General features: G+C 44.0%; 1 protein-coding gene across 3 annotated transcripts in view; it reads right to left on the bottom strand.

Annotated features, from left to right (window-relative positions):
* Positions 1–13,898, bottom strand: part of Usp24 (ubiquitin specific peptidase 24) — a 141,763-nt gene extending 127,865 nt beyond the window's left edge. For 2 of the 3 annotated variants that reach the window (XM_006987206.4, XM_076564638.1), the window contains exon 1: positions 13,520–13,895. In XM_006987206.4, the coding sequence (XP_006987268.2) occupies positions 13,520–13,834 (315 nt within the window). In that variant the 5' untranslated portion in view covers positions 13,835–13,895. Of the gene's footprint in view, positions 1–13,519 lie in introns of all 3 variants that reach the window. The other variant, XM_076564639.1, reaches the window with a different exon arrangement.
* Positions 13,899–19,962: the final 6,064 nt, after the last annotated feature.

Here is a 19,962-nt window from a genome sequence, read left to right as displayed (position 1 = left end):
GAATTCCTAAATGGTCTTATAATAAAAACCTGGAGCCAGATATTGGGGTAAATGCTGAAAGATCAGAGAGACAAAGGAACAAGCCACGGCCACTTCTCACCTTGCCAGCTCCACGAATCCTCTAACTGAATGTCTCTGAGTCCACAGCCGAAAGGGGTCTAGCTGAAAGCGCTCTAGTTCAAATCTCCTCGTGCCTTATACACCTTTCTCCGCCCAGCCATTTCACTTCCTTCCTAGTGCTGGGATTAAAAGTGTGTGACTCCAAAGTACTGGGGTTAAAGGTGTGTGCCACCACTGCCTGGCATCTATGTTTAATCTAGTGGATTGTTCTGTTCTCTGATCTTCAGGCAAATTTTATTAGAGTACACAATATATCATGTTAAGTCTACTTTGTATGAAAGGATAAGAGCAGATCAAACTGACACCACAAGCAGTTCTATGGATTAACTCTTACAGTCCAATACAGCAAGAGGAGGAGAAAGAAAGGGACAAGGTGGGTCAGACAGGAGAAAACACTTTTGAATAGACAAGGAGTCACAATGTGATCTGTCATATTTGAAAGGTGACTTCTTAAAGTATCCTCTAAGAGTTCATTAATTTGTAGTTTTATTTCTGCAGTTTTTTGTTTGTTTGTTTGTTTTTTGTTTTTCGGGACAGGGTTTCTCTGTGTAGCTTTGCACCTTTGACTCGCCTTGTAGCCCAGGCTGGCCTCAAACTCACAGAGATCCGCCTGCCTCTGCCTCCCGAGTGCTGGGATTAAAGGCGTGTGCCACCACCGCCCAACTATTTCTGAAGTTATTAAAATACAGAATCTAGGTCAAGTGTTGTTTTTGACATGCTAATACTGTTTCAAGTTAGTTTTCAAAATGCTTAATTTCAAATCTACAAATGTACACTATCTCAGTGGTCTTTTTGATAGCCACTAGGTTTACAACGTAGAGAACAAAGGAGCAGTTAGTTCTAAAGAACTGAAGGAGACACATCTGGAACCGTTTTTAAGCCAGGCTACATACTGACCCAAGATTTTACAGCTCATTTTCAAGTTCTCAGTACCCATGCTGACTGGGTACAGTCAGGCAGGTGCCCAAGAGTGCTCAAGTGATAGGCTGATATAGCATCTTGGGATGTGACCAGAACTAAGTGCTCGGCCTCCTCCTCCTGAAACCCACCACCCTTCATTAATGCATGAGGAATTACAGATGAAAAATTCCTAAAGAAGAGAGCAAGGGGGCAGGGTTCCATAGTGACTTTGACCTTCTAACCCAAACAGTAGTTAACAAAGGGCATCATGATGACTAAGCACAGACACTCTGGGAGGAAGGACATATTTAAGGTGACCTCCAGTCAAGTACTTCCTCATGTCACAAAGAAATACACGGCTGTCATGGTGAGGCAAGCCTCTAACACTCAAGAGGCTACAGCAGGAGGATTGCTGCAATGGAGGGCCAGCCTGGGCAACACAGTGAGTTCCAGCCAGCCTTGTCTACAGAGCAAGACCCCCTCAAACAAACCAACAAACTTGAGGGTGATGGTGCATGTGTGTAATCCCAGTACTTGGGAAGCTGAGGCAGGAAGAGTATTGTACATCTGAGGCCAGCATGAGCCAGAGTGAGACCTTGCCTTTAAAAAAAGAGTAAGAAGACATATGACAAAGTAAACAGAATCCACCTGATTTTGATAATGAGCCAAAAGTCAGGACAAGTGACAAGGCTTGACATGGTCCCTTCTAGGCCTGAGACAAATCTTCTATTTCTATTAATCCCTAAAGTTATAACACTTAACTTTGTTTGCTGAGATAAGAGGAAGGAACGGCAGCAAACAGTCAGTTCTGTGGGTAAGTTTTCTGTTTTGTAAGGGCTATCTTGTTATGTGGCCTTGATACTTCTCTCCAGATTATAATCACTATGCACTGGGTGAATAAGAGGTAATGTTGCATCATTTCTGATCTTTGACCCTTAGTGAATGCTTTGAATTCCTTTACTACAGACCTGTTCTAGACTTCAACCAAATAAAACTGGGAATGATGAAAACCAAATAGGACTTGCTTGCTATTCCCTACAGATGCTTGAGTGCCTCTCTGTACACATATTGTAAACTATTATTTTTATGGTAGAAATTACATATATTTGGCTTGCATCATTTCAATAGGTACCAAGTGCTCATTACTCACCTGATTCGTCAAAACAAATATCCACTTGTTTCTGTGTGTGTAAGATTGAAGTATCAATGATCTGTTGCTACTATAATTCACCAGAACATTCCAAAATGAGGCAGGTAACATGAGAAATACATCTCACAAAATGAATATACCATTGTGAATTATTTTAGCACTCCCAACAGAAAACATACCACAAAAGTCAGAATAGGAATAACAAGGCAGCGCCCACTTTAAGTGGCCTCTGAAAGATTTTCATTTTACAGGGCTGCTGCTAACTTCCATCTCTAGTAAGCCTTCCAGCACTCCCAGCACTCTGGGAGACAAAGGCAGGTGGATCTCCGAGTTTGAGATCAGTGTGGTCTACAGAGTTCCAGTACAATCAGGGCTAATAATGAGCCCTGCTTAAATAATTAAGCAATTTCTTTTTTTGAAATTTGTGCTTTTTAAAAAAAAATAATTTAAAAAATGGCATAATTTTTAAGAGACAGTGGTTGGTTGAGACATTATCAACTCATGAATATTAAACACTCAACAAGTAAGTAAATACAAATTCTGTACATTCCATGGCACTAAAAAAAAAATTCCCTTAAAAGCTATTTGGTTTTTTGGCAATGGATACCACTATAGATAAACGGCATCACAAAAAATTCCCAAGGCACTACCAAAATCCTTTGATAAATCTATACTTCTTCATATTTACCTCATAATTTTAAAGTCTCCAGCTTCTAAAAATCAAATATAGTTTATTACACTTCAGACATAAGGAATCTACTAGGCTCAAGGCTGTACTAAAGAAGTATGGTGGTTAATTCTTGTCTAGGGCATCAGGGGAGCACAGCTTTGTGTCTGTTTCTGGAGAATGAACTGAGAAGACCTGGCCTGAATGTGGCAACAGCAGCCCTGGCTGGGGCCTGCAGCAGAAAAGAAGGGAAACAGGAGAAAAGCGACTCTTTTTTCTCTGCTTCCTGATTTGCTCAGATAAAAACAAGCTGGGAGCCCCTCCTGCGGCCTTCCCTTCCCTACATGACAGACTGTGTCCTCTAACCTGGGGACAAAATAAATGCTTCCTCTTTCAGCTGCCGCTGTGAGTCTCGGTCACAGCAATGAAGAAAGTACTAAGTACTAAGGAACTGTGTCGGCTTTCTTCATCCTTGTGTTTACTCTCAACACCTACCTACCCCAGTGCTTAGCATACACACAAAGTTCTTGACAAAAACTAGCTAAGCTCAATGGCTAGTTTCAGTAAATGGGTGTTAAACTATTTTGCTGCTCAATATAATGTGTGTTGTTACTAATAAAATTTAATTTAAACAATTACTTAGATTTTTTTCAGTTTTTATTCAGCGTTTTGATTCAGAGAACTCCTATTTAATAAAAACAACAAATAGCTGTTCTGCTCTTTTAAGAATGTACAATTTCTGCATATAAAGGAAAGGATCAGGTGAGTGTTATCCTTAAAAACTGCAGATAGACGGGACCTTACCCATGACCTAACAATTCCATCGCTGCTAAGGGACACAGGAACACAGAAACACCACTAACTGCGCCAGCAAGGGTCTACCTGTATTCCTCTGTACTCTATCCCTTTACCTAAAAACAAAGCCTCCTAATAGCTGTTTCAAAATACAGTCACAGACCTCCAAAAGTTGGCAGGTGGACAAGACAGATCAATCAGAACACACAGCACAAGTTAGGAGAACAAAATGCTGTGAGATAGTGGGGAAGGATGCAGTGTGGGAGCCCAGAAAGAAGCAGGCAGGGCAGGAAGAGGAACTAAAATGCTGCTCACACTCAGACTCAACCTGGATAAACACTGGGGAATCAGTTTTCTTATAGTCAGGAATAACAACAGATAAAGATAGCTAGATAACCAAATACGAATCCTAGTTTTTATAAAATAGTTTCTGTGATGGCTAATCTTGGTTATCAACTTGACTAGATCTGCAATCAACTAAAAGGAAAGCTGCTGGGCACACCTATGTGGTATTATCTTATGATCTGAAGGGGGAAGACCCATCCTAAACATGGCAGCACCTTTTGGTGGCAGCAGACACAGGAGTACAGAAAGAAGGAAACTGCTTTTGTGCACGCTTGCTTTCACTCCTGGTGAGCTCATCTACCCTACTGCTGTGGTGGCATTCCTCCCGGGGATCAGGCCAGCGTCCTGGGCCTTCCAACACACACTGAAGACCAAGAGCGCTCCAAGACACCCCCAACCCGCAGCGCCAAGCTGGGACTATATATCTAATAGCATTACAGATTCTCAGCCTCTCCGTGTGAGACAGCCACTGCTGGTCTACAGACAATACTGTGTAAGCCAATCTAATAAATTCAATATATAATTCTCATTCTCCAGCTCAATTACAAGAGGGGAAGCAATAAACTTTCTTTTATACTTCAGTTAGGAAAAAACCAAGTATGTCTTTTGTACTTAACTTTCCTCAGATCATTCTTCAAGTAATTTTAGAGTCTATGTCTAAGAACTGTTAAATGCTTTAGACTTTTTAACTACTTGCATTTAATGGGCAGACAACAGTTTGGTTGTCTGTATTTTAATGTTTATTTTGTATTAATAAAACTTATAGGCCATGAGAAACTCATCAAAGAAAACTGTTGTGGAACATTAGTTTAAGATTGTTACATTTGTTTATGCTGTGGAATATTTGTTTAATGATGCAAAGATGTGTTGCATTCTTTTATGTTGCATTTGTTTAACTCTGTAAATCTGTGTTACTTTGCCTGTCTAAAACACTTGATTGGTCTAATAAAGAGCTGAACGGCCAATAGCTAGGCAGGAGAGAGAAACAGGCGGAGCTGGCAAACAGAATAAATAGGAGAAGTCTAAGAGGGAGAAAAGGAGGAGAGGAGGATGCCAGGGACCAGTTACCCAGCCACACAGTCAATCATGATAGAGTAAGAAGGAAAGAAAGATACACAGAATAAAGGAAGGTAAAAAGCCCAGAGGCAAAATGTAGTTAAAGAGAAACAGGATAATTTAAGTTAGAAAAGCTGGCTACCTTAGCCAGCTAAGCCGGGCATTCCTAAGTGTAGGGCCTGAGAAAGATAGGGGAAAACAAAACAAAACAGAAAGAGAGAGAGAGAAAAAAAGATTCAGCTCCTTTAAGAAACTCTGCTGTTTAGCAGAACACTTAAACAGCCTTTTACACACTAATTAGAAACAAAAAACGAAGTAAAAAACACCTGCCACAGTGCAGGGCACTGGCGTTCCAATGTTGGGGGGTTGAATGCAGTTCTTGGTCACCTACCTCCGACAGGGCCTGCAAGCTTCAGGCTTGGCTCTCAAAGACCCAAGAAGTGGGTAGAGCCAACTGCCAAAGCTGCGGTGGAGGTCTTAGCCACACTGCTTAGTTTATAGGCTCATGTAGTCAAAAAAGACTAGAGAGGTCCAGATGGGGAGGGGAAAAAACAACTCTAAACAGGTTCCAGTGTGTTTAAAAATGTGCGTAGGCTTAAGAAAGAAAAGAGAAATGATATAGACAGTCACAGAAAGAAATAGTTTAAAAATAATAAAGTCTTTAAAGAGAATACATACATGTGTGCGTGTGTGAAAAGAAGAGCACATAGAGACGGGAAATAAACAGGAAGTCTGGATCCTGTATGTTGCTGTATTAACCTTGAATTTTTTTAATGCTGATGAGCAAATGACAACTGCTGACAGACATGGGATTGTGAACTGGACTGCTAAGCTGAACCAACCTAGATACTTTAGGGCTATCTTAACTTTAAAAAAGAAAAAAAAAGTTACTTCGGGGAAGAGGTTTTCACAGTAATCGAGAGGCTGTGGATTGGTTCCAGGTTAATATGGATCAGGTTTGATCAGGGGAGACCTCCTGAATCTTGACAGGTCATATATATCAACAAAGGTTACAGCTGGTCTTCCCAGGACATGGCCATTACCTAAATTTTCTTAGGGACTCCTAAAGATGCCTTCAACCAGAGATAACAGGAAGTAGTCTAGAGAAGACAATGCCCACATTCCCAAGAGATAAGGTGGGTGGTTGTTGGTTATTTGGTAGGTTATGGATGTTTGTTATCATTTAGGGGAAATATAGGAATATAAGATAAAAAGACAACTATTAATCTCAGATATTTTGCAATGGCATGGATTTTGGTATATTGATACAAATTCAAAGTTATTTTGTTATACTGCATACATGTTTCTATTCTTTTGGGGTATTATGTTTATGCAGCTAATTTAAATTGTTAATGTATAATTAAGAAATGAGGTTAATAGTTAATCTATAATAATGTTACTTGTAGTAACATTAGGTATGTTTTCAAGGTTAAATAGGTATATTTTAGATAGACAGATGATTTTCAAACACTTCAAAGACCTATAGAATGAATATGGCATTTAAGATGTTTAATAACCTAAGGTTTTTCATGACAATGAGCCACATCTGCTCCTGGCAGCATCAAATTTACTTCATAAAAGGATGATGGGCATCACTGAAACTCCATATGGAGTTTGCTTTCAATGTGGTAAGGCTAGCCATTGGGCAAGAAACTGCTCTTGCCTGGACTCCTGACAATGCTGTGCAGACTGCACAAGTGGGACAAGGGAAAAGGCCGTGGAATTTTGACAAAGCAAGGCAGGGCAGCCCTTCCAGATTCCTGCTTCTGGAAGAGTCTGCCAGACATTCTGCAGGACACAGAGGAAAATGACTGATGGACTTTGCCAATACAAAGCTGGACAGTCATTCAAATTTCCTGCTTACTGAAAAGTCTGCCAGATATTCTAGCAGGCTGAATATGGATGCCTCAAAATTGCAGAGGAACTTTGGGTGACTGTCCAGGCAGCCATTTATCTCTGTTGTTAGGTAATACTACAGCCTTCTGGGATCTTTGATGGAGTTAAAGACTAAATAATTAGAGTTCTAGTTTTCCTTAGTTATGATAAAAAGTAAATTAGATATTAAATTTTGGAATCACTAAGATAGATTTTTCTCTGAATTTGCTAAATACAAATGGACTGAATACTGTAAATGTAATTACTTGGTAACTGTTTTGTTATATATAGTTTTACTATGTTAAAGTTAAAACCTTTCATTTTTATTTAAACAAAAAGAGGGAAATGTTGTGGAATATTAGTTTAAGATATGTTACATTCATTTATGCTGTGGAGTATTTGTTCAATGATGCAAAGATGTGTTGCATTCTTTTATATTGCATTTGTTTAACTCTAAAACTGTTACTCTGCCTGTTTAAACCACCTGATTGGTCTAATAAAATGCTGAACTGCCAATAGCTAGGCAAAAGAGAGAAATAGGCGGGGCTGGCAGTCAGAAAGAATAAATAGAAGAAACCAAGGGGGGTTAAAAAGAGGAGGAACGAACGAGAAAAGGAGAGGAGGACACCAGGGGCCAGCTACCCAGCCACACAGCCAGTCATGGAGTAAGAAGGAAAGAAAGATATACAGAATAAAGAAAGGTAAAAGCCCAGAGGCAAAATGTAGTTAAAAAGAAACAGGATAATTTAAGCTAGAAAAGCTGGCTAGAAACAAGCCAAGCTAAGGCTGGACAGTCATAAATCTCTGTGTATTTATTTGGGAGCTGGGTGGCAGGCCCCCAAAGAATAAAAAACAACCAACTACAGAAAACTTCAATTCATAAAAATCAGCCTCATCATCCCCAAATAACAATATAAATATTTTATTATTAGCTTATTTTAAATAGTGTGTATATATATACTTGTATGCAAACATAATTGGTTCTACAGTTTCTAACTTCTCAAATGGGTCAATAAATGAAAAAATAAATTAAAATGAAGCCAGATATGGTGGCACACACATATAATCTCAGCACTTGGGAGGTAAAACCAGGAGAATCAAGAGTTGCATAGCAAGTCTGAGGACTGCCTGAGTACCTGAGCTACATAAGACCCTTCCTCAAAGGGGCATGGGCAATGGTGAGAAGAAAAAAAAAGCTATAAATTGTCCAAGATATGTGTGTGTGTGTGTGTGTGTGTGTGTGCGCGCGCGCGCGCGCGCGCGCACAGGCCAGAGGCTGACATCAGGCATCCTTTTTTAGTCACTCTCCACTCCCTACTTACTTATGAAACAAAGAGTCTCTTGCTGAACCTGGAGCTCACCTATTCAGCTGCACTAGCTGGCCAGTGAGCTCCAGGAATCTGCCTGTTTCTGCTTGCCATATTGACTTAATATGATGTTCTGGCTAATTTTATGTCAACTTGAAACAAGCTAAAATTATCTGAAAGGAGGGGACCTCAATTGAGAAGATAACTCCATAAGATCCTGCTGTAAAGTGTTTTCTTAATTAGTAATTGATGTGGGAGGGCCTAGCCCTTTGTGGGTGGGGCCATTCCTGAGCTGGTGGTCCTGAGTTTTATAAGAAATGCTCGCTGAGTAAGCCATGGGGAGGGAGCCAGTAAGCAGCTCCCCTCCATGGCTTTTGTCTGCATCAGCTCCTGCCTCTTGGTTCCTGCCCTTACTGCTTTTGATGCTGATACAGAACTGTGAGTGAAATAAATCCTTTCCTTCCCAAGTAGCTTTCTTCACAGCAACAGAAACCCTGACTACAACATGTGGGTTCTAGGAATCCAAGCCTAGTCTACATAGTGAGCTCCAGGTCAGCCAGGGCTACAAGAGACCCCGTCTTTACAAAAATGAAATAAAAACAATAACAACAACAACAAACCCTGAAATCTCTTCAAATTACCAAAGCAGTACAATAAAGTTACAAGTTATTTTTCTAATATTGAAACCAATTTCAAATCCTAAGCTAATAAGCTATATGATGCTGTCATGGTCTATTATGATTAACAGACTAAAAGCATACACTCAGGACACAGAAGAAGTTCCTTCATACCAATTACAAATATTCTAAAAGCAAATGAGGGCTAGGGAAATAGCTCAGCAGGTAAGGCCAGAATGATGAAAGCCTCCATGGCCAGGTTCAACTGCCCAGACCCACGTAAAAAGCTGGAGAGCTGGCGCCACAGTTAGGAGCAGCTGCTGCTCTTGCAGAGGACCCGGGTTCAGTTTCCACATGATGGCTCACAGTCATCTGTAATTCCAATTCCCAGGGATCTGGTGCCCTTTTCTGGTCTCCGTGGGCTACAGACACACACGCAGTGCCCATACATACATACAAGCAAAACATTAAAAAAAAAAAAAAAGCTGGACACAGTAGTATACATCTGTGAACTCTAAATTCCTATGGCAAGATGGAAGGCAGAGATGCAGAGACAGGTGAATCTCCCAGCTCATGAGTCAGCTAGCCTGAGGTACCTCAGTTCAGCAGCAGAATCAAGAGAGATTGGCTCAACAAAGTGTAGACAAAAACAATCTCAAACACACACCCACACCCACATACACACACAGACACACACACCACTAGATAAATAACTGAAAAAGTCTTGAAGCAAATTACAGGGCAACTGAAAAGAACCCAACCCTTACATGAACTCATACATACACCTAATTCCCAAAGGAACAACACAATGATCATAGAGAAATGTTTACTTTAAAAACTATTCTATGCCAATTTATTTTTCAGACTCCTTATTTTTATTTCCTCTACTTTCAACTGATCTAGGGATTATTTTTTTCCTAAATTTTTTTTAAAAAAATGTATCAAACCATAGTAAAGCAAACTACAGATCGTATATTCAGATCGCTGTTAGCCAAAATGTATACTCATTTGATATTTATACTAAAACATACTAGTACTGTTATATTTTAGAAAAAATAAAATTATTTTAATAGAAGCCTCATTTATAACTGGGGAAGGGGGTCAAATGTGATAAAGTAAAAGAACTACAAGTCAAGGTGACTTTAATTCCCATGTGTTTTACACGTACTGTATGGCATGACTGAGGCTCTTAACCTGAGAAACCAAACCAAATAAATCACAGAACTCTTGCAAATACTTCTGACACAATCCTACCAAAGGGATGTGTACATTCAATAAAAAAACAAAACAAGACGCTCACAATGACTTGGCTGATCAGAATATGATAGACATTTCAGAGTATTAGCCGATAGAAATGGACAGCTAAGAAAAGTTATTTCTTTAGTTAATGTGGAACTCCTTGCAAAAACTCTTAGCATTTTCTAAAGACAGAAAGGAAAAGATATATTTCATAATTACTAAAATGTCTAAGATGCCTAGGATACCTGGCCAGGACTTCTACAGACTCTTTAAGCAAGATTATGAAGACCAACTCCAGAGCTCTGTGGAGAGCAGAATTGGGGACCAGCTCTCAGCAGTGGCCAGAGGGGCACAGGGTTTACTATGGCCACAGAAAACAATGAAGGCTTCCCACAGTGGGGGTGTAAGAGCTCAAGGGAAGTTATTTAGAGCAGTTGTGAGATCTCACACTCTTTAATAATAGAACAGACTCCCTATTTGCCATGGAATGGTTCTGAAGCACAGCCATTCAAATTCACAATTAGAAGGGTTCTTAGAGTCCCTTCCAGACCCCAAGACCAAGAACCACACCTACATCCACAGTCAACATTAACAAAAATAAAGCAGCTTCCTTTCCAAGGCAACACCTGTATTAATTGGAGGACATTACAAAGGCTTTCCATGTAGTCTAGGTGTTTTACAGGCTATCTGGTCTCTCTAAATGCAATTCTCTTGCTCTTACTGAAATGCAACATTCATTTTTCTAAATTTTAATTTCTAAAGCAAATTCTAATTACAGATGGGCCCCAAATTACCAAACTGATTCTAGCTATATGACCTTGGAAAGTCTCTTCCTGTAAAATGAGAGCGTGAAAGTAAGATCATTAGAATGTAAACTCTATTCTGTCGGCCGCTCCACGCTCTGCCACTGGGACAGGTCAGGCATGAAATGTTTACTGACAGTATCACTGCTGTCCCAAAATACATACATGTCAAATAAATATGACCATTGGTTTAGCTTTCTTTTCCTCCACTATTTTTTATCCATGTGCTAAGTAAGGATGGAATCCAGGGTTTCATGTACACTAAACATATTCTACCACTGAGCTGCATTCCTGGTCTCACTTTTTTCCTTTTTAACTAATTCAATTTTAGTCTGGATCATCTCAAAAATTTTTTTTGAAGAACCCTGAAAATAAGATGTCTCATGCAGAAAGCAAAAATACATCTATTTTAAAATAAGGTACTAAGCTTTTAGAAATAGGGGCAAATTAAAGAGAGCTGGCAGTCACCACTGTTTTTTACTCCAGTTCTGTCCCTTTGACCCATTACTGTATTCTGTTTCTTTTTCGTATGTAAGGGAAGCTTCTGGTCCTATTAGCTGCCTCTGTGAAGACAACTTCCCCTTTGAGGCCTGCAAGGCCACGTCTGTAAAACAAGGGGACTGAACTCATTATTAATTTCTCAAGTCTCTGCTTTCATTCTACCATTAATGTAGTCCTGATGCCTTGAGTCAGTGCTTACCACTCCTAGAATCAAAGAATAGCCTCCCAATCCGCCCTTCTCCAAACTGTTTCCTTTCCCGTTATCTCTACGGGATCAAACGAATCCAACCCTAAAACTACTAGATGGACTAGGTGAAAAGCTCCCCAGCTTTTGATGCCAGAGACCTGGATTGGAATGTAGGTTCTGCTACTAAACACCTAAAATGGTGATGCAGCAACTATTTTTCTGAGGATTAGTAAAATGTACAGAGTCCCTAACCCAGAGCCTGACATAACCTTTTAGAAGCCACAGTTTCCCACTACATATGTGACAAGGGTGACGACTTTAAAACCACACCTCTGGTAGGGTATCAGAAGCTGGCCTGTACTCTGCCAGTACACCTCACGAGCAGAGCAGCCCGATCGATCGCTAGCCCTCTAGAACTCTCACAAGTAAGTGGTACTGCCTCCCACAGCTCCAAACCACGCGGCAGGGGGAATGAGGGCAAGACGTTCTTTCAAAAGATAAGAGTCTCGGGATTTTACCTGAAAGCAAACTTCTCAGTCTGCTGTTCACCTAAGAAGCCACTCGAGACTCTTCCAACTTCAATGTACAGGAAGTAAGCTAATGTTAATGTGCCACAAGTATTCTAACTTATTTTGATTTTCACTCATCGGAGATTAAAAGCAGGAACAGAAAATAAAATTTCTCACATAACGAAAGCACACTGAGCTTTGTAGACTCGTACAAACATGTTCAGGAAAGTGCTAGCTGGCTTCTTGATTTCAAAATAGGTCAAAACTGGGGAGAACAAGGGAGGGGTGATGGGGACTGGCAGTTAAGCGACTTCGGGTGAGTGGCGCACACCTTTAATCCCAGCACCGGGGAGGCAGAGGCCAGCCTTCTCTACAAATTAATCATTAGCACTTCAGCTTCTGGGTGATTTTTCTTGTCCTGCCAAGCCTGTCCTCCTCTCCCAGGTTCCTTGCTCACACTGTCAACCAAAGCACCAAAAGGCCTCGTTTTCACTATTTACGATCTGAAGTGGCTGATCAAACGCACTTGAGTCCCTCCCTTCTCTAGGCTCTTCAGTCCTGTTCCTTCTCCTCTCTGGCCCACGCCCCTCCCACCCCCACCCCCCAAACTCACGCACATGCTCACCTCCCTGGGGCTACATCCCTTGCCTCAGTCTAATTTCCCCTCATCTGTGACCATACTTACCCATTCTGGGTCCTATTCCTGACCCCATCACTGTCTGGCCCTTCCTTTGCTCCTGTTCTGCCCAGGCTTCTCACTCATTTCTCAATCCACTACTTGTCATCAGACCTGACCTTAGTGAAGCCCGGCCCTCCAACCCAGACCTCGTAACAGACAAACCTGCTCCTCTACCTTGTATGCATTCCCACCGTCCCTGGTCCTGTCTAGGCCCTCCTCATTTTGGACCCTGTCCTCTTTCTGACGGTTGGCGTAAAAACCCAAACCCTAATTCTAACCCCAACAGTCCTCCTGTGTGACCCGGCAAAGGCCTCTAGGCTGGCTGGCCTATCGCACTATTTCTGACTCTGAACCTGGTGCTTATCCCAATCCTTCACTGAAATCAAGTGCCACAAATACCCATTCCACTAAGACCCCAGTTTTGACACCTGATATTCATGTCCTTCCCATCTCCCCAAGCCAGGCGAAAGTGGAAACGTGGACCCTCCTCCGCACGCCACCAGGGACCCCTAACCCCTTACTCAGCAGGTAGCCCAGGAGACCCCTCCCCAGTCCAGGTCCGTATACCTAACTCCAGGCGGGCAGACTCCTCCCCCAAAGCCCTTCTCCCCATCTGACCCCAGCCTAATGACCCCGATCTCTGACCAGAGCCCGTGCTGTTATCTCTGCACCCCAAGAGTCCCGCTGGGAGCCCGGCGGGCTGTGTTCCTTGCCCACGGGACTCGAGTGCAGCCGCCTCTCCCGCGAGGTCAGGGGCAGCCCCACTCACCTCCGCGTCCACCACCTCGTGGTAGGCTGGCGGGGGATCGAAGCCGCCGCTCCCCCCGGTGCTCCCGCCGCGGGAAGGCCCGCCGCCGTCCCCGCCGCCGTCGCCCCGTGGGCCGCCGCCCGGTCCCGGGCTGGGGCCCCCGCTATCCATGGGCTCGTAGCCTCCGTAGTCCAGGCCGGGCCGCTCGTTGGTGAGCAGCGCCACGGCCTCGTTGATGTCGTTCTTGGCCAGGCGCAGGGCCTTGCGGATGGTGGCCGGGTCCGAGAAGCCCATGCACAGCAGCGTGGTCATGTGCTGCTCCTCCTCCGATTCCATGGCTCCGGCCTCGGAGCCGCGCGCCGGCCGGCGGGCGGGCGGCGAAGCGGCGGCTGCCGGGCCTGGCGGGCCGCGCCGCGCTGCCTCGGCGCCGGCCCCGCACCCGGGCGGCGGGCCCCTGCGCTCCTGCCCCGCGCGCTCCGCGGCCGCGGGGCCAGGGTGGGGCGCGCGCGTGGGCGCCGCGAGCCGAGCCGGAGCGGTGCGGGGCTCAGGCGCGGCCGGCCGGCCCAGCCCTGCGCGCCGCCATGTTGGCCTGCTCCTCCTCCTCCTCGCGGGGCCGCGCCTCCGCTCCCGGAAGCGGCACTAGCGGCGGCGGGTGGCGGGCGGCGGGCCGTCCCCCGGGCGCGGGCTGCGCGGAGCGGGGTGTGTGTGAGTGCGAGTGTGAGCGTGAGTGTGTGAGTGTGTGCTTCTCCGCGTCGAGGGCCAGGGAGGGGCGCGCGCGCGGAGCGTGGCTGAGGTGAGAGGCCGCGGCGCGCCGAGCCCGCCAGCGAGCGCGAGAGTCCGCCGCCGCCGCCGCCGCCGCCGCCGCCTCCGCCCGCCCCTTCCCCGGCAACAGGTTCCCTCTGGGACGGGAGGGGCGGGCGCGAAGCGGCTCGCTGGCGGCGGCGCTGCTGAGGTCCCCGGCCGCCCGGGCCTCGGTTGACCTGACGCCACTCGGGTCCCATCGCGGGCGACTCCCCCAGCCGCCCCCGGGACCCTTGCTCGCTCCTCCTCGAGCTCGGGCTCTGCGGTCCGAGGAGCCCCGGTCCCACGCGCCGCCGGAGCCCCGCTCGCCGCCCACGGACCCCGGGGCCCGGATCCGCACGGTGAGCGCCTTCCCTCCCCGCGCACCGTGGGCCTCCGACCCTCCGGCCCTCTCCGGAAAAAACCTCAGACCTTGAACTCCCTCCCTCTCCTGACGGAGTCTTCGTAATGGCACTGACCACCTGTCCCATCAGACCTGACTGAACTTCATCAGAGTTTTCGACTGAAATCCATGGAAAATCATATATATATAATAGAAATCTCGGCGCTCAGTATGAAAACATCTGAAAAGTCGAACTGCGTTGCTGTCCTCCACAGACACATGGGACATTCTAGGCGCCTATCCCATCCTGATTCTGACCACCAAGCCGCCTTTCTACCGAAGTCTTTGGCTCAGGGGTCTGTCTGTCTGTCTTTGGGGCTCACCTCTGTTTCTGTCTGCCGGCTTCTGTCTAGCTCTATGCCTATTTCCACGTCAGCATTGGCATTACAGGGTCTTTTTTCCTAGTTCCCACTGCCCTTATACCCTCTTCAGTTTCCTCTAAACCATGCTTAGTTCGCCGCCTGGGGTCCTCGTACTGGTTTATTCTTGAACCCCAAGTCCACCAACCTTTCTTCCTCACACTGTCAGACCATTTCTGACGGGTTAACAGTCGGACCTCCACAGACCCCAAACCTGAACTTACTAACAGTACTCAGAACTTTCCTCTGCATTCTCTCTGCCAATATATTTTCCTTCAGACTCTGGTGGCTTCTTGCCTAGTAACTTGACACTTAGTTTACAAACACAGGCGATTTGATTTACTGGAGGCGATTTGATTTACTGGGCGAATTACCATCATTTATATGTAAATAAATATGTACTCTCTGTTCTTATTAAAGACAAGGTTATTGGATTTGGTCACAAAGTGGACACCTACATAAGGTTTTATTAAGGGATAACAAGTTCGGAGGTGACGGGGAGGGTCAATGAAGTTTTAAGTACACATAGTGGATAAAGAACAAAGTATTGAGGCTGGGGAGATGCCTCAGTGGTTAAGAGCCCTGGCAGCTCAAGAGCCTTGGCTGCTCTTTCAGAAGACCTGGGTTCATCTCCGAGCGCGCACACGTGGCAGTTCACAACTGTCCAGTTCCAGGGGAATCTGACATCCTCACACAGACACACATGCAGGCCAAACACCACACACCAATGCACATAAAAAAAAAAAAAAAGAAAAGAAAAAGAACAAAAGTACTTTGAGGTAAGCAACCTGTCATAGAGGACACACCAATACAATAGCTCCTGCAATCCCAGCTGAGCCAGGGGGATCTCAGCTCAAGAGCATCCTGAGCTGCAAAGCCAAACCTGGTCACAAAACAACCAAGTGTACCGTTACCATTTACCAAGTCAGGTGCTGTTTGTTACTGGTGATGCTGCCACGGGGAACAAAAAGCCCATTTGGTGATGGAAGGCCAAGTGAAAGCATTCTATTTCACCCTGTGTTTGCAGAGTTAAGCCAGCAGCTGAATTACTAAATGAATAGATGAGCGGAGAAAGTAACAACAACAACAACAACATGTTTGCCGGAAAGATTGGAGCTAGAACTGAAGAGGTAATGAGACAGAGCCGACCCATTCAGATGGCACATAAAAAGACTCATCAACAGTGGCAGGTTTACAGAACATGACAGAGGAAACTGTGCTTAGCTGAGAGGAGGAAGCAGAGAAAAACAAAGTCTGTGATGAAAACTGGAAAGGAGCCACAAAAGCCTACAAAAAAAACAAGGAGGGCCATTTTTGAATCAGATCCTGGACTGACTGAAAAGCCAGAGTGTCATTTGAGGATGCAAGAGTGATGCCAGGCTTTTTTGCATTTTTTTTTAAAGCAAATCTTGTTGAGTAAGCCGGGTGCGGTAGCTCATGCCTGTCATCCCAGCATGCAGGCTGAAACAGGCGGGTCAAGAGTTCAAGATCACCCTCAGTTACATAGTGAATTTGAAGCCATTCCAGGCTACAGGAGATTTAGTCCTAAAATACTTACATACATACATACATGCAAACATATATACATACATACATACATGCATGCATGCATACATATCCTGTTAAATTGGGGGAGTATAGGTGGATCCTGTGGTATGGATATTCATGTTTTCATTTACATTTTTCTTTTAGTTGCAGAAAAATCCAGAAAGGTTAAAAAAAAATTTTTAAGATATTTAGATTATACCCATTTTACAGATATCTTTAGAAACCTAAAGAAAAGCTAGAACTAGAAGTGAGGTATGATGGACAACCTTGAAGACAAGTCATGAAGGACTCTACTCGTCATTTTTACTCAGGGCCTATTCTGAGCTAAGATGAGGACATTTATGAGCAAATGTGCAGCTTCTGTCAATAAACCATGATCGATGTTTTGATAGAATTTCATGGGGTAATGGGCAGAGAAGTTACCAAGGCCAGGGCATCTAGAAAGGAAGTGGCGTTTTAACTAGAGTGTGAAAGAAAGGAGGATGAGAAGAGAAAGTTCCCAGGGGTAGAAATAGTACGTGCAAATACCCCAGGGTGGGTGAGAGTAGACCAGTTTAGAGGAATTGAAAGCCGGGGGACTGTGGTTGAAGTACAGAGTTCTAGAGACATGAGGAGAAAGGAAGCTACAAAAATACACAGACACAAGATCCTAGAAGCTCATGTGAACTGTGATGAGGAGTTGAAATTTCATCCTGACAGAACAGGAACACATTAAAACATGTAGGCAGAGAAGAGAAATGCTGCTGTTGGTTTTAGGAAGTAGCCACTTGGAAACAGAGTTGAGTTTTGTTCTCTGACCTAATAGACACCTTTTGATTTTGTCCCCCGCCCCCCATGCTGGGGGTCGAAGCCAGGGCCTTGCACACACCAAGTACTCTGTAGCAGAGCTCTAGCTGTCCCTCATGCTCTTTCTTTGTAGGATTTTTACCTTGGTGTATCGAATTGTACCTTTCTTTAGGTCTATCTTCAGTGAAGTTTGTAGAGCTTCTTCACTATGTGGCTCAAGATCTCAGGAAATGGCTGTTCGTTATTATTGTATTAAGACATAATCTCATTGTGTAGCCCAGAATAATCTCAAACTTGTGAGCCTGCAGCCTCAGTCTCCTGAGTGTTAGCATTGAAGGGTACCACCAACACAACTGCTATTTCTTCACATATTTCTGTTTCATCATCCTCTCTCTCTCTCTCTCTCTCTCTCTCTCTCTCTCTCTCTCTCTCTCTCTCTCTCACACACACACACACACACACACACACAGACGAGACTTCAACTACATACACATTCTATCCTTCTTTGCTAACTATTCTTTTGTCGCTCAATGCCTCAGTCTAGATAATTCCTTTGATTCTCTGTTCTAGTTCACAGATTTTCTCTTCAGCTGTATCTTTTCTGTAAACTGTTTACTGAGTTCTTTTTTTAGTTGCTGAATGTGTAAGCCCTTTGTTTGTGTGTTGAGACAGGGCCTCTTTATGCAGTCCTCAATGTCCTGGAACTTGCACTGTAGACTAGGCTGGCCTTGAACTCACAGAGATCCTCCTGCCTCTGCCCCCCAAATGCTGGGTTTAAAGGTGTGCAATTCATAAGTTCTTCCATTTTACTTTAATTCTTTTTTATGGCTTCTGTATCTATGCTGAAACTATCTTGATATTTAATTCCTTGGAATATTAGCCATAGCTATTTTATATTCTCTGTCTGATTATATCTATAGCTGGAGCTCCCTTGGGTCTCTTTCTATTGTCTGATTTTCCTCTTGTCATTTCTTGTGTGTTTGTAAGCATAGTGGAGTTTTTATTTTAAAAGTGGGCCTTGCATCTTACAAAACTACAGAGATGATTTTGTGTGTTTATGCTATTTTGCTTTAAGATTCTGTGGTTCTAGTTAGCTGGGGCTGCAGGATCAATTGTGATTAACAAGATATTAGAACTACTAAAGCAAAACCTTTGCTTTGCTGGGATACTTGATGCTGCTCGGCTAGAGCTGAGAATTTAGTGGTGATTAGGAAAAGACCAGCATTGCTGAGGTGAAACCTTCTGGGAAGTGTTTCCTAAGAGTCAGCACACAGAAGCTGTGTTCCAGAGGTGGCCAAGGTTGTACCTCGTGCTGGCAGCCAAATTTGGTAATGTGTAAGAGTCACCCAGGTTGAACTGGTTTTGAAGGCATGAAAGGGTCATGGAGAGCAGCTGAGGCTTGGTACTGTGAGAGGCCATTAGTGAAGGTGCAGCCTCAGTAGCAGTTAAAGACCCATGAATGAAGAGGCCATAAAGAGAAGCTAAGGTTTGGTACCTTGAAGAGAGCCTATGAGAGGCTATTGGTGAAAGTGCAGCCCAGTTGCAGCGGATTTAGCCAGCTGGTTTTTGGTCTTTCTTTGGTCTGAAATTTTCTCACTATGTTCTCTCTCTTCCCCTTTAGAATAGCAATGTATATCCTGTGCCATTATATATTGGAATTACGAACTGATTTGTCATTTTGATTTTATAGAGGATTATAGTTAAGAGATTGCCATGAGTCTCAGAAGAGACTTTGGATTTGTATAAATTATGGTGACTTTTAAAACTGGACTAAATGAATTTTGCACTATGATATGGCCACAAGCCTATTGGGGGCCAGGGAGTGGAATGTGGTGGTTAGAATAGGAATGGCCCCCATAGGCTGACAGAGAGTGTCACTATTAGGAGGTGTGGCCTTGTTAGAGGAAGTGTGTCACAGTGGGTGGGCTTTGAGATTTCATATGCTCAAGCCTGGCCAGTGTGTCACAATCTCTTCCTGCTGTCTGTGGATCCAGATGTAGAACTCTCAGCTCCTTCTCCAGCACCATGTCTGCCTGTGTGCTGCAATACTTCCTGTCATGCTGATAATGGACTAGGCTTCTGAACTGTAAGCCAGCCCCAATTAAATGTTTTCTTTATAAGAGTTGCTGTGGTCACGGTGTCTCTTCACAGCAATAAAACCCTAACTAAGACAGCAGGTAATTGGAAGTAGAGGTGATTAAAAAAGATTTATGTTTATTATTATTTTTAATTATGTGTGTGTATGTGTGTGTGTGGGTGGAAAATGTGCACATGAGTTCAGGTGCCCCTGGAGACCAGAGGTATCAGATCCTCCCAGAGCCAGAATGTAGGTGGCTGTGAGCTTCCTGATGTGGGTGCTGGGAACTAAGTTCAGATCTTCTGAAGTAACATCCCATGCTTTTAACTGCTGAGCCCAGGGATAATATTTTTTAAAATATGGGCCTATTTTTAGTTCTCCTAAAGTTTATTTGTTTTGATTCCCGACTGTTTTAATTGTTTAATCACTATATCTCAAAACACTTCAATATTTGTGGCTTAAAACATTGATTTGTATTTTTCTTCTAATTCTTTGGGTTGGTAGAACAGTT

Source organism: Peromyscus maniculatus, chromosome 2 (assembly GCF_049852395.1).
Source record: "Peromyscus maniculatus bairdii isolate BWxNUB_F1_BW_parent chromosome 2, HU_Pman_BW_mat_3.1, whole genome shotgun sequence".
Classification (NCBI taxonomy): domain Eukaryota; kingdom Metazoa; phylum Chordata; class Mammalia; order Rodentia; family Cricetidae; genus Peromyscus; species Peromyscus maniculatus.
The sequence above is the reverse complement of the archived record's forward strand: the minus strand, read 5'-3'. Positions and strand labels throughout refer to the sequence as shown.